The 15000-nt window shown below is 46.1% G+C and overlaps 1 protein-coding gene across 10 annotated transcripts in view; it reads left to right on the forward strand.

Moving 5' to 3' along the window:
* LOC106581345 (protocadherin Fat 3) overlaps nucleotides 1–15000 on the forward strand; it is a 485897-nt gene that overhangs the window by 119166 nt on the left and 351731 nt on the right. For all 10 annotated transcript variants that reach the window (XM_045703948.1, XM_045703947.1, XM_045703950.1 and 7 more), the window contains one exon: nucleotides 5255–8596. In XM_045703948.1, the coding sequence (XP_045559904.1) occupies nucleotides 5281–8596 (3316 nt within the window). In that variant the 5' untranslated portion in view covers nucleotides 5255–5280. The remainder of the gene's footprint in view (nucleotides 1–5254; nucleotides 8597–15000) is intronic.

Here is a 15000-nt window from a genome sequence, read left to right on the forward strand (position 1 = left end):
TGGTCTGCCTCTGTTTTTCGTGGTTCGGACTAGGCCCCTTAGTTCCAGTGAAGGGAAATCTTAATGCTCCAGCATACAATGACATTCTAGATGATTATGTGCTTCAAACTTTGGTGAAGGCCCTTCCTGTTTCAGCATGACAATGCTCCCGTGCAGAAATGGTTGGTGTGGAAGAACTTGTCTGGTCTGCAAAGAGCCCTGACCTCAACCCCATTGAACACCTTTGGGATGAATTTGAACGCCGACTGCAAGCCAGGCCTAATTGCCCAAGATCAGTGCCCGACCTCACTAATGCTCTTGTGGCTGAATGGAAGCAAGTCCCCGCAGCAATGTTCCAACATCTAGTGGAAAGCCTTCCCAGAAGTGTGGAGGCTGTTGTATCAGCAAAGGGGGGACCAACTCCATATTAATGCCCATGATTTTGGAATGAGATGTTTGACGAGCCGGTGTCTACATACTTTTGGTCATGTAGTGTAGAGGTCGACCGGTTAACCTCTCTGCGCTAGGTGGGACGTTAGCGTCCCACTCTATTCAACAGCCAGTGGAATCACGTGGCGCGAAATAGAAATACCTCAAAAATCATATAACTTCAATTTCTCAAACATATGACTATTTTACACCATTTGAAAGATAAGACTTTTTTAACACCTTTATTTAACTAGGTAAATCAGATTAAGAACACATTCTTATTTTCAATGACAGCCTAGGAACGGGGGTTAACTGCCTTGTTCAGGGGGGATTCGGGGATTTGTTTTTTGCAACCTTGGTTACTAGTCCAACGCTCTAACCACCTGCCTTACATTGCACTCCACGAGATGTGATGATAGTTTCCGGATTCGACCATATTAATGACCTAAGGGCTCGTATTTCTGTGTGTTATTATGTTATAATTAAGTCTATGATTTGATAGAGCAGTCTGACTGAGCGATGGTTGGCACCAGCAGGCTCGTAAGCATTCATTCAGACAGCACTTTCGTGCGTTTTGCCAGCAGCTCTTCGCTGTGTTTCAAGCTGTTTATGACTTCAAGCCGGGTGGGTATAATTTGTGGAACGTTCCAACAGGAATCTATTCCAAAAACTTTGCAAATAACAAGGTTGCCAAAAAACAACGCATACAAAGTTGTATAGCGGCAGAATAAGATACCGGGTAGTGAGTGGTCTATTTCATTGCGTTTTTCACTCATCACGTTTATTCCGAAAAATGTCTGTCCTCACTCTGGTTGCCTATGGACAAACATTAAGAATAAGCTACGTGGTGAGTTGATGCCTATTCGGCAGCTAGTTAGCTAGGTTTGTATGCGTTGCTACTTTGTATGCGTTGTTGGTTGGCAACCTTTTACTTTACGTTTTTTGGAACAGATTCCTGTTGGAACGTTCCACAAATTATACCCACCCCTTCAAGCCTGTCAACTCCCAAGATTAGGCTGGTGTAACCGATGTGAAATGGTTAGCTAGTTAGCGGGGTGCGCGCTAATAGCGTTTCAAACGTCACTCACTCTGAGACTTGGAGTAGTTGTTTCCCTTCCTCTACATGGGTAACGCTGCTTCGAGGGTGGCTGTTGTCGATGTTTTCCGGGTCGAGCCCAGGTAGGAGCGAGGAAAGGGACGGAAGCTATACTGTTACACTGGCAATACTAAAGTGCCTATAAGAACATCCAATAGTCAAAGGTATATGAAATACAAATCGTATAGAGAGAATAATTCCTATAATAACTACAACCTAAGATTTACCTGGAAATATTGAAGACTCATGTTAAAAGGAACCACCAGCTTTCATATGTTCTCATGTTCTGAGCAAGGAACTTAAATCTTAGCTTTTTTACATGGCACATATTGTACTTTTACTTTCTTCTCCAACACTTTGTTTTGCATTATTTAAACCAAATTGAACATGTTTCATTATTTATTTGAGGCTAAATTGATTTTATTGATGTATTATATTAAGTTAAAATAAGTGTTCATTCAGTATTGTTGTAATTGTCATTATTACAAATAAATAAAAAAACGGGGGAAAAATCAGCCGATTAATCGGTATCGGCTTTTTTGGTCCTCCAATAATTGGTATCGGTATCGCCGTTGAAAAATCATAATCGGTCGACCTCTAATGTAGTGTATATAAACACAAGCTATGTGTTTTAATAAAATCATCTATGTGTACTGAGCATGTCGGATGTTTTAAGCATGCTGTTTGATTATCAAGTTAGCCTAACCAAACCCTCTCTCTCTCTCTCTCTCTCTGTCTTGTTCTCTGTCTCTTTCTCTCTCTCTCTGTCTTGCTCTCTCTGTCTCTCACCATATCTATTACAGTCCCCATCTTCTCTCTCTCTCTCTCTCTCTTGGAAGTTGCCTAAAACTCTCTCTCTCTCTCTTTTCTCTCTCTCTGTCTTGCTCTCTCTGTCTCACACCATATCTATTACAGTCCCCATCTTCTCTCTCTCTCTCTCTCTCTCTCTCTCTGTCTTGCTCTCTCTCTCTCTCTCTGTCTTGCTCTCTCTGTCTCGCACCATATCTATTACAGTCCCCATCTTCTCTCTCTCTCTCTCTCTCTCTCTCTCTCTCTCTCTCTCTCTCACCATATCTGTTACAGTCCCCATCTTCTCTCTCTCTCTCTCTCTCTCTCTCTCTCTCTCTCTCTCTGTCTTGCTCTCTCTCTCTCTCTCTCTCTGTCTTGCTCTCTCTGTCTCTCACCATATCTATTACAGTCCCCATCTTCTCTCTCTCTCTCTCTCTCTCTCTCTCTCTCTCTCTCTCTCTGTCTCTCTGTATCTCTGTCTCTCTCTCTCTCTCTCTCTGTCGTGCTCTCTCTCTCTGTCTTGCTCTCTCTGTCTCTCACCATATCTATTACAGTCCCCATCTTCTCTCTCTCTCTCTCTCTCTCTCTCTCTCTCTCTGTCTTGCTCTCTCTCTGTCTTGCACTCTCTGTCTCTCACCATATCTATTACAGTCCCCATCTTCTCTCTCTCTCTCTCTCTCTCTCTCTCTCTCTCTCTCTCTCTCTCTGTCTCTCACCGTATCTATTACAGTCCCCTCTTCTTTCTTTCGCTCTACCCATGCTCTCTCTTTCTTTCTCTCTCTACCCACGCTCCCTCTCTCTGCCTCCTATCCCTTTCACTGACTATTTCAGTCTTTAAACTCTTTGTGCTTCTCTCTACCCTCTACCTCCCTCTCTCAATTCTCTTCCTCCCCACCCCCCTCTCCTTTTTAACCCCTCGTTCTCCCTGTCTCTGCATCTCAGAGTGAAGGAGTGTTTGAACTGACAGCTCTTCATGCAGTAGCCTCTTTATCCTTGGGGATGTTCACCAAGCTTCTCTGGGCTGTGCTGTGTGAAAGGCATACCAACCAGCCTACAACACACACACACACACACACACACACACACACACACACACACACACACACACACACACACACACACACACACACACACACACACACACACACACACACACACACACACACACACACGCTATGTCTTACTATAATTGTGGGGACTTTTTTCAAAATTCCTATTTTCCCTAACCCCTATTTTCCCTAAACCTAACCCTAACCTTAGCCCCTAATCCTAATCCTAAACCTAACTTCAACTCCTAACCGTAAACCTAACCACTAACCCCTAACCCTCATTTTAACCCTAATACTAACCCTAACCAATAACCTAACCCTTAAGCCTAAAATAGCCTTTTTAAAAGTGAGGGCCGGCAAAATGTCCTCACTTCTGAGTTTTAGTTGGTTTACTATTCTTCTGTGGACTTGATATAGTAAAATGTCAAGTCACTCACTCACTCACTCACTCACTCACTCACTCACTCACTCACTCACTCACTCACTCACTCACTCACTCACTCACTCACTCACTCACTCACTCACTCACTCACTCACTCACTCACACACACACACACAAATATGTGTATGTGACCAATACATTTGATTTGATTTGACACACTCTCTTTGGTGGATTGTGGATCTTTGTTCCCTAAATTACTTATGGGTCTTATTTAAATGTAGGTTTTGGATGGTGGTTTTCATTGTTTCAGCCGAGTGGTTTGGCCACTGTTAAAAAGCAGATGTTTTTGTAGGTCATAGAATTGTCGAGGGACTCGTAGTGCTGAAGGTGAGTGTTTTGAAAGAGAGTGCATGTGTGTGTGCGTGCGTGTGTGTGCATGAGTGTGCATTTGTGGGTGTGTGGCAGTTCTCTTTATCCAGCATTTTATTCAAAGTTCTCTCGGACATGTGGACTCTTCCTGTCCACCCTGCAGTCACTGCGGTGGAAAACGTTGAGTCATCATAACCCCGACTGCGGTGGCGCTCCTATCTCGACCAACATGGCATTTACCGGATCAGGGTTTCTCCCAGTACCCGGATTAGAGCATATTTGTGGCCACTTATTTCAGAATAGCTCCTTCTTTTTCTGACAAGAAAATAGAAACTAAGCACAACAGAAGGCCTAAAGAAACTAAGCACAACAGAAGGCCTAAAGAAACTAAGCACAACAGAAGGCCTAAAGAAACTAAGCACAACAGAAGGCCTAAAGAAACTAAGCACAACAGAAGGCCTAAAGAAACTAAGCACAACAGAAGGCCTAAAGAAACTAAGCACAACAGAAGGCCTAAAGAAACTAAGCACAACAGAAGGCCTAAAGAAACTAAGCACAACAGAAGGCCTAAAGAAACTAAGCGCAACAGAAGGCCTAAAGAAACTAAGCACAACAGAAGGCCTATTTTACTCCCAGTTTGAGCCATATCTGGGTTGTTGTTTATGAAGATATATGACATGTTTTCGAGACATACCGTTGCAGTTTTTCTTGTAGGTCAAGAATAGTATTATGATAAAGGGATCTGTTTCTAGCTTCAGCTTTCCTGCAGTCTAATAGTGGTATGTTTTCTTTGGTATGTGTGTGTTTTTGTGATGCTCCACTCCTCCTTCCACTAGCCATGCAATTATTTTGTTCTTAGCTTCTAGAACCAAACCTCCTGGTTTTTCGAAAACGTGCAATTGAGTGTCCACATAGAGTCCACACACAATGATGTCATACCTCCTACGGTTGCATGGTTACTATGTATTCCGTCATCTCCTTCCCCCTCTCCCATCCAATCAATCTTCACAATCGAATGGATAATTTGTAGCATGTTAGGCCTAGAGGTTAAAGGTCAAATTGCAGGATATGTGGCATGTCTTTTGTGGTTGTAAATCCTTTCCCCTTTGTCCCAGTCTCCCCCTATCTCCCCCGTGGCTAATGTCTCTCTCCTCTCTTTAGTTGCAGGATGGAAGAGTGATGATGGGATGGATGTGAATATGGGCCAGTGGGGCTACATAGGCATGCGTGCCCCTCTCGTCTGCCTGACCCTGTTGCTGCTACTCTCCCAGCCGCACCACTGCTGCTGCCAGGACCCCCAGGGGCATCCCCAGGGCCCCGCCAACGGCCCTCACTTTCTCTTCACTCAGCCATTCTACCATGCCACTGTGTACGAGAACTCCGCGGCGCGCACCTACGCCAACAGTAAAGTTAAAATGGGCATCCACTTAGACCAGCGCTCCTGGGAAATCCGCTACAGGATCACCTCCGGGGATGAAGAAGGCTTCTTTAAAGCAGAGGAGTACATGCTGGGAGATTTCTGCTTCTTACGCATAAGGACTAAAGGCGGCAACGCAGCCATCTTGAATCGAGAAATCCAGGATAGCTACTTACTGACAGTGAAAGCCTCTGTCAAAGGGGAGGTTCTGGAGACCTGGACCAAAGTGACTGTCCAGGTCCTGGACATGAATGACCTTCGACCTCTATTCTCGCCCACCACATACTCAGTCACCATAGCAGAAAGTACCCCCCTCAGGACTAGCATAGCACAAGTTACAGCCACTGACGCTGACGTCGGCTCCAACGGGGAATTTTACTACTTCTTTAAGGAGAAAATGGAGCTGTTTGCCGTGCACCCAACTAGCGGTGTGGTCTCCCTCAGCGGGAAACTGAACATTGAGGAGCAGAACCGATACGACCTAGAAATCCAGGCGGTGGACCGCGGGATGAAGTTGTATGGCAATAATGGTGTCAGCAGTACGGCAAAGCTCTTTGTGCATGTAGAGCGCGTCAACGATCATGTGCCGTTCATGAATGTGGTCACCCATGTCCCCTCGTGGTTGGACAAGGATCCTGTGTATGCAGTGGTCACTGTAGAAGACCTGGACAAGGGGTTAAATGGAGAGATTGAGTCTGTGTCTATAGTGGCCGGAGACCCTCTGAAGCAGTTCATTCTGGAAAGGTCAGAGGGCAATGAGTTCGCTATCAAAGCATCTGACCAAGTGGACTGGGAGAACTTCCCTTATGGATATAACCTCACTCTTCAGGCCAAGGACAAGGGTGCCCCACAAAAGTTTTCTGCGGTCAGGGTTGTGCACATCATGGTGAAGAGACCACAGGCTGTGGAAGTGAAATTCAAACAGGAGTCATACGAAATTAGTCTCAATGAAATCTCACCCCCAGGCATGATCGTAGAGGTGGTGAAAATCACCCCTGAGCCAGACGATGCTGAATATATCCTGACCCCCTCGGCAGACTCCTACTACTTCCGGATGAACACCCTAACAGGCGTGATCTCAACAACTCGCTGGTTCACGGAGGTCACTCAGGATGTGTTTGACCTGGAGGTGGTGGAGATGGACAGCGAGCTGAGGGTCAAAGTTCGGGTCTCCATCGAGGACGCCAACGACAACACCCCAACTTTCACTCAGTCTTCATACGAGGTGTTCGTCAACGAGAGCGTTCCCATGGGATCGACCGTGCTGACAGTGTCCGCTGTGGATGGTGATAGCGGGGAGAATGGATACATAACATTCAGCATAGCCAGCCTTCAGACCCTGCCCTTCAAAATCAACCAGTTCTCTGGAATCCTCACCACCACACAGGAGCTGGACTTTGAGTCCTCGTCTGAGAGCTACGTGTTTGTGGTCAGGGCCTCTGACTGGGGTTCCCCCTACAGACGAGAGAGTGAAGTCAACGTAACTGTCCATCTGGAGAATGTGAACGACAACCAACCCTTATTCGAGAAAGTGGCGTGCCAGGGAGTGGTCTCTCGGGACTTCCCCACCGACGAGGTGATAACCACCATGTCTGCCATCGACATAGATGAGCTAGAGCTGGTGAAGTACAAGATCCTGGAAGGGAATGAGAGGGGATTCTTTGACCTGAACCCTGACTCAGGGGTCCTGAACCTACGGAGGTCCCTCTCCACTGCCAGTCCAAAAAATAGTATCTTCAGTTTGAAAATAACCGCCACAGATGGAGAGAACTTCTCCGATCCAATGTTCGTGAACATCTCTATTGTTCATGGGAAATCTCCCCCCAAGAACTTCAACTGTAGGGAGACCAGAGTCGCCCAAAAGCTAGCTGAGAAATTACTAAATAAGTCCAAAGCTAGAACCAAGCCCAAGATCGAGGAAGGGTTCATTGACCTTTTCTCCGTCAACAGACAGACACCTCAGTTTGACAAGGCCTTTCCCGCAGACATATCAGTGCGCGAGGACCTCAAGGTCGGGTCCAGTGTCTTCAAGGTCAACGCCTACGATGGCGACACAGGTTTTAACGGTCAGATTTTGTACGCCATCTCGGGTGGAAACACAGACAGCTGTTTCACCATCGACATGGAGAGTGGGCTGATCAGCGTCTTCCTGCCCATGGACAGAGAGAAAAGAGACAGATACCTCCTAAACATCACTATCTACGACCTGGGCCTGCCACAGAAAACCGCATGGCATCTGCTCACCGTCTACATAGAAGATGCTAATGACAATGCACCTCAGTTCCTGCAGGAGGGAGGCTATAGAACCGTAATTCCCGAAAACATGGCCATCGGCACCGATGTCATTCAGGTTGAGGCCACTGACAAAGACCTGGGGCCTAATGGAGAAATTGTCTACTCCGTTTTGACCAGCACCACCCAGTTTGGCATCAACAGCTCTAACGGGATTGTGTACGTTGCCGGCCAGCTGGACAGGGAGTTTGTCTCCAACTTCAACTTGAAGATCGAGGCTCGTGACCGTGCAGAGAAAGGGAACCAGAAGTTTTCAGTCACCACTCTGAAGATCTCTCTAGAGGACGTTAACGACTGCCCCCCGGCATTCATCCCCAGTGTCTACAACACCCGGGCCCTGGAGGACCTGCCAGTGGGTACCGTGGTGGCCTGGCTCGAGACCCAGGACCTAGACCTTGGCCTGGGTGGCCAGGTTAGATACTCCCTGGCCAACGACTACAACGGGAAGTTTGAGGTGGACAAGGCCAGCGGGGCCATCCGACTGATCAAGGAGCTGGACTACGAGACGCAACAGTTCTACAACCTCACTGTGAGAGCCAAGGATAAAGGGAGACCTGTCTCTCTGCTGTCTGTCACCTTCGTGGAACTAGAGGTGATAGATGTAAACGAGAACCTCTACACTCCTTACTTCTCCCACTTCGCCCTCACGGGATCGGTGAAGGAGAGCGCTCGCATCGGGACCACCGTCCTCCAAGTCACGGCCCGGGATGACGACAATGGTAGAGATGGGGAAATCCAGTACTCTATCCGGGATGGGAGTGGACTGGGACGATTCGCCATCGACGAAGAGACGGGTAAGTGCAGATTGCCTGAAAAAAACCTGCTGTTACATGTATTATTGCTGTTTAGATTAGTCTTGGTAGTTGGTTTATTCCCAGATTTATAGGCATTAACAATTGAACATAAAAACAGATTACAAGCCTGCATTGTGTAGATTTGTTTGATTTAATGTTGTGGTGAAGAGCTACAATATCCCCTTAAACTGACTAATGCTGTGTATGAGCCATGTGTTTTTAATGTTGCTGGACCTTATAAGTCCTGTCTCGGCAGTGTGTGTGTGAGACGGAGAGAGGGACATACTCCGGAGGCCAGTCCAGCGGCTGACAAAAAATCGAATTGTGGAGCGGCTGCCGTGTTTGTGGCTGGGGTGTTCTTAAGAAGGTTTAGAGTTGTGATTTATAAGCTTAGCTCCAGTCTGGGAGAGGGCCGGGTTGCCAGATTGAATTACAACTCCGCTATCTTTATTTACATTTAGTCTAGTTGTCATGTCATTTTTGCCTGACCCAGACATTTGGCATCTCTCTGCCTTCTCCACCTAAACCGCCCACCCCTCCTCTTCTACTCGTCTCCCACTCTTGGCTGGAGCTCCGGCAGACCAACTAGGAGGCTAAATGGGCCGTTTGTGACATTCTGCTCCGAGGTATTCTAGGATTTTCCTGATTCTATTTATTTAAAGGCGGCCCGTGCCCGGCCGTGTGGTCCTCCTGTCCACTGGCTAGACGAGTAGGGGCAGAGTAGATTGGTTAATTTCCTATCTGAAGGGACAGGAGACGGCAGAGTGCCCAGAGGGAGGATTAGGGTTATTATGACATTAGTCCACGGTGTGTGATCGACCTCGTATCACCCCCCCCCCATCACACACACTATATAAATCCTCCATGGAATATGGCCCAATAGTTTCCACTTAAAATGGGAAGGGATGAGAGGGAACATGGGAGAAGAGAGGGGGAGAAGTGGGAGAAGAGAGGGGGAGAAGTGGGAGAAGAGAGGGGGAGAAGTGAGAGAAGAGAGGGGGAGAAGTGGGAGAAGAGAGGGGGAGAAGTGGGAGAAGAGAGGGGGAGAAGTGGGAGAAGAGAGGGGGAGAAGTGGGAGAAGAGAGGGGAGAAGTGGGAGAAGAGAGGGGGAGAAGTGGGAGAAGAGGGGAGAAGTGGGAGAAGAGAGGGGGAGAAGTGGGAGAAGAGAGGGGGAGAAGTGGGAGAAGAGAGGGGAGAAGTGGGAGATAGCTTTGAAACAGCATCACCTCCATGTCTGATAGAACGATAAATTATCTTGATGGTTTCAAATTGCCTTTAGATCCCCAGCAAATGGTGCTCTGGTTCCAAGTGATCCTTCATCCCACTCTAGGATCGTGCTGTAGAATGAGAATAAGAAAACAGGAGAGAGCGAGAGAGAGACAGAGAGAGAGACAGAAAGAGAGAAAGAGAGAGAGAAAGAGAGAGACAATCCAACCGACCCCTCCTTCTGTTTGTCATGCAATTTAGCTGGAAACTGAAGAAGCCCCAAAGTGGTCCTCGAGCTCAGTTGTAGTCTATAGCCAAGGCCTGGTTGTCTTTTACATTTTTCATTTTGGTTTCAGGGAGGAATAGCCTAGCTCAGCATGTTTAGCAGTCTGACTCTTTTCTTCTGGGAAAAACTCATGAACTGTCATCCATTAAACTACTACAGCCCCTATAACTACTACTGTTTCTGCTCCTAGCAACAATATTAATTTGAAGATAATGATAATAAAGTCCTCAGCGTGCAACTGCCAGGTCATGTTTTGCAATTTCGTCTTGGATTAATCGCAGTCGGGGAATCTGTAACGCGTGTCGTGTGTGGAGGTCCAAGACGCAACAGGGAAGTGTATACTCATCTTATTTTTAATATTTAAGAAGGTGAAACAAAATGAAACACGTATACAATTAACGGAAACGACACTAACAGTTCTGTCAGGTGATAAGCACAAAACAGAATACAACTACCCACAATCCACAATACAAACACACCCCTAATTATAGGACCTTCAATCAGAGGCAACGATAGACAGCTGCCTCCAACTGAAGGCCCCAACACCAATTAACTAAACATAGAAATACAAATGACTAGACAGAACATAGAAATAAACTAACATAGAACAATAACCAAAACCCTGGACTAATAAATCAAATACCCCTCTCTACATGGACACATACACACAACCACCCTGAACCACATAAAACAAATACCCCCTGCCACGTCCTGACCAAACTAAACACTGAACGTGACAGAATTGTCTCCAGACTTTTAAGATATATTCTCAAATGAGCCATTGAACATTTTGACAGACAGGAAATGCAACTGCACTGCTCCACTCAAGCGTTCACCAGGGGCCAGAAAGTCAAACTCTTAGCCCCAACCCATGATAATCAGTCATAGGCCACAGACGCAGAATGCTAGCTCCAAACTGTCAAATGACTCATCAGTGATGAAGAATGCAGAATACCATCAGACAGTAGCAGTATACCATCAGACAGTAGCAGTATACCATCAGACAGTAGCAGTATACCATCAGACAGTAGCAGTATACCATCAGACAGTAGCAGAATACCATCAGACAGTAGCAGAATACCATCAGACATAGCAGTATACCATCAGACAGTAGCAGTATACCATCAGACAGTAGCAGTATACCATCAGACAGTAGCAGTATACCATCAGACAGTAGCAGTATACCATCAGACAGTAGCAGTATACCATCAGACAGTAGCAGTATACCATCAGACAGTAGCAGTATACAATCAGACAGTAGTAGTATACCATCAGACAGTAGTAGTATACCATCAGACAGTAGTAGTATACCATCAGACACTAGTAGTATACCATCAGACAGTAGTAGTATACCATCAGACAGTAGCAGAATACCATCAGACAGTAGCAGTATACCATCAAACAGTAGCAGTATACCATCAGACAGTAGTAGTATACCATCAGACAGTAGCAGAATACCATCAGACAGTAGCAGTATAGCTAGTTACAATATGGATCCACATTGCTGCATAGAGCTATAAAAGCTTCATTTTTAGATGAAAAAGAGGCTCAGACACTCCCAGAGCTCCGTGTATGTTTCATGATTGATGTTCAAAGCTGAGTCAAAGGGGGCCAATGGATACCAGAACTCTCCTGTGATGGAGAGTAGTACTGTAGGCTAGACCTATATAATTACAGTAAGGATATCATGTCTTTGAAGAGAACTCCAGAATCCATTCCAGAATCCATTCCAGAATCCATAGAACTCATGTTGTTGATTTAAAAAGCGGATTGTGTTTTGCTCCCTCCTTTGTAGTTGCGTGTGAAGTCGGGATGCAACAGCCGAGCTGAGCATCACAGTACGTTTACACAGCTGTTGGACTGTCACGTGTGCTCTTTCTCCGGCCTTCAGGTCACCAGGCTGCTCGTTATGGCACACACCTGTCACCATCGTTACGCGCACCTGCGCATCATCAGACTCACCTGGACTCCATCACTTCCCTGATTACCATCACTATATATGCCACTCCCTTTGGTTCCTTCCCCAGGCGTCATTGTTTCTGTTCCTGTGTTATGTATGTGCGTTGTTCGTGGTTCTTATTTTGTATTATGTTCCGTTTATTTTATTAAAACACTCACTCCCTGAACTTGCTTCCCGACTCTCAGCGCACATCGTTACATGGACGTCGTTTTGTGCTTGGACTGGAAGAGAGGATGTGACAGTCAGTGGATTGCAGGTTGAAATGAACCCCCTGGGAAACCCATAGGGAGAGGGCAATTCCACAGTAACGGAAACCCATAGGAAACCCATAGGAAACCCATAGGGAGAGGGCAATTCCACAGTAACGGAAACCCATAGGAAACCCATAGGGAGAGGGCAATTCCACAGTAACGGAAACCCATAGGAAACCCATAGGAAACCCATAGGGAGAGGGCAATTCCACAGTAACGGAATTACGCTTTGATGAAGTTTTTTCACTTTAAAATGTAGGACTACTTTGAACAATTTCCATTGAAATATGTACAAAAACTAATTTAGTGGAAGAACTGTGTAGATGCGGTATAATCTCCCTCAGGGTTTTATGTGACCACATTTTCCCAAAACTGTTAAATATCTGCTCTGAATTAACATTCACAGTTGTCCGCAGAAAGAATGGGGTGTCAGCTATGAAATGGCACCTTGAGTAAAAAAAAATATTTTAGCTTATTGAAGTGTTGAAGTGGATTTAAACCCGTTAATGGTATTACGGTAACTGAATTGCATCATGGGTCCCTGAGCTGCACTACACATAAATGCATTATTATGGATATGAGTTCCTTGGTCGCCATGGCGCCATAAGGTCGCCTAGGCAGACAACTTTTTATGTGTTTTAAAAAAAAGAAGTTTTATATACGTTTTGTTTTGTTAGCTTAATAAGTACTGAGTGTACAAAACATTATGAACACCTGCTCTTTCAATTACATATACTGACCAGGTGAATACAGATGAAAGCTATGATCCCTTATTGATGTCACCTATTAAATCCACTTCAATCAGTGTAGATGAAGGGGAGGAGACAGGCTAAAGAAGGATTTTTAATTGAGACATGGATTGTGTATGTGTGTCATTCAGAGGGTGAATGGACAAGACAAAATATTTAAGTGCCTTTGAATGGGGTATGGTAGGTGCCAGGAGCACCGGTTTGTGTCAAGAACTGCAAGGCTGCTGGGTTTTTCATACTCAACAGTTTCTCGTGTGTATCAAGAATGGCCCACCACCCAAAGGACATCCAGCCAACTTGACACAGCTGTGGGAAGCATTGGAGTCAACATGGGCCAGCATCCCTGTGGAACGCTTTCGACACCTTGTAGAGTCCATGCCCTGACGAATTGAGGCTGTTCTGAGGGCAAAGGGGGATGCAACTCAATATTAGGATGGCATAGTTTTGTCAAGATAACCATAGGCTAGCTAGCTAGCTTCTGCTTTTATTTGAAACTGGAGATGGCACTGGCTTGGACATCAAAGTGTTTTTTGTAGTTTTGAGTGGATTTCTCAGTTCAAGTTTGGACTATCCCAATAATTGATGTGTAGTAAGTCTCCGGCGCTTTAGCGAAATCTAGCGGATGTCAGCTTGACCCAGGTGGGTGCTACATGTTGTCTGAGGAGAATCTACCCACAGAGTCTGCAGAAAAGCTCGTCCTCTGATGTGACCACTGATTTCCCTTACTCAAGTCTACTTCAGGGCATCAGAGGACCTGAGAACAGTGTGGCGGAGGAGAGTGCTGAAGGTGGAGAGTGATGGCTCTTGACTGACTTTCAGGGGAGTGTAATATACTTGGCCTAAATGCAGCCCACCATAGTTCTATTGTATTGTATTGTACTGTACTCTGCTGAGCTCTACTCGCTGTGCTGTACTGTACTGTGCTATTCAATCTTGTGAAACATACAGTATGTCTGTAATAGGTTCAGATTTGGTCCAGTCTGGTCTGTCTGTGGACATTAACAATAACATCAAGGCTAGGGTGGACTGACCAAAATCCAACTACTTTTCAACGTCCATGAACATCCAACATCGGTGCTCAGTGGGTGAGGATGCTGGTTACAGTAAACAAAAAGAGAGGGGGCTCATGGGAAGGTGGGAGAGGTGACATTAACTGGAGTGGGAGTGGGAGTGGGAGTGGGAGAGGGAGAGGGAGAGAGAGAGGGAGGAGAGAGGGGAGAGAGGGGGGAGAGAGAGAGAGAGGGGGGAGAGAGAGGGAGAGGGGGAGAGAGAGAGAGAGGGGGGGAGAGAGAGGGAGAGGGAGAGAGGGAGAGAGAGAGAGGGGGAGAGAGAGAGGGGAGAGAGAGGGAGGGGGAGAGAGGGAGGGGGGAGAGAGAGGGAGAGAGGGGGGGAGAGAGAGAGGGGGGAGAGAGAGAGAGGGGCAAGAGAGAGAGGGAGAGAGAGGGGGGAGAGAGATAGAGGGGAGAGAGAGAGAGGGGGAGAGAGAGAGAGAGAGTTTGGCCACCAGACAACAGAAAGAGAAAGAAAACAGATGTGCTGAACACAACAGTATGCCAGTAGGAAGGAGGACAGGTGACCAAACTGTGGTTTGTGACTATTATCATTTCCCATTATAGCCAATTCTGTTGCAGTAATTCTGTTACAACTGGGTCTTTACATCAACATTACTGTGTTTTAATGTATTTCTAACACCCCTTTTCCATCTGTTTATCCAGAAATCAAAGCCCTTACTTATGCATCATTTTGAAGATGGAAAATAGTTGAAAAATGTATCTATACCTTCATTTCCCCAAAGTAAAGACGCTTTAATTTCACACCTAATTTGATATGCTCCTATGAACTTTGCCCATGGTTTCTTTTCGATGGAAATGCCTGGGAAAACTGGTTAGACTCTCACTCCAGGGTTGAGGGTTCAGAGTTCATAGAGGGGTCAGATCCCTGTCATCAGAAGA

The sequence above is a fragment of the Salmo salar genome, chromosome ssa20 (genome assembly GCF_905237065.1).
Source record: "Salmo salar chromosome ssa20, Ssal_v3.1, whole genome shotgun sequence".
Lineage (NCBI taxonomy): Eukaryota > Metazoa > Chordata > Actinopteri > Salmoniformes > Salmonidae > Salmo > Salmo salar.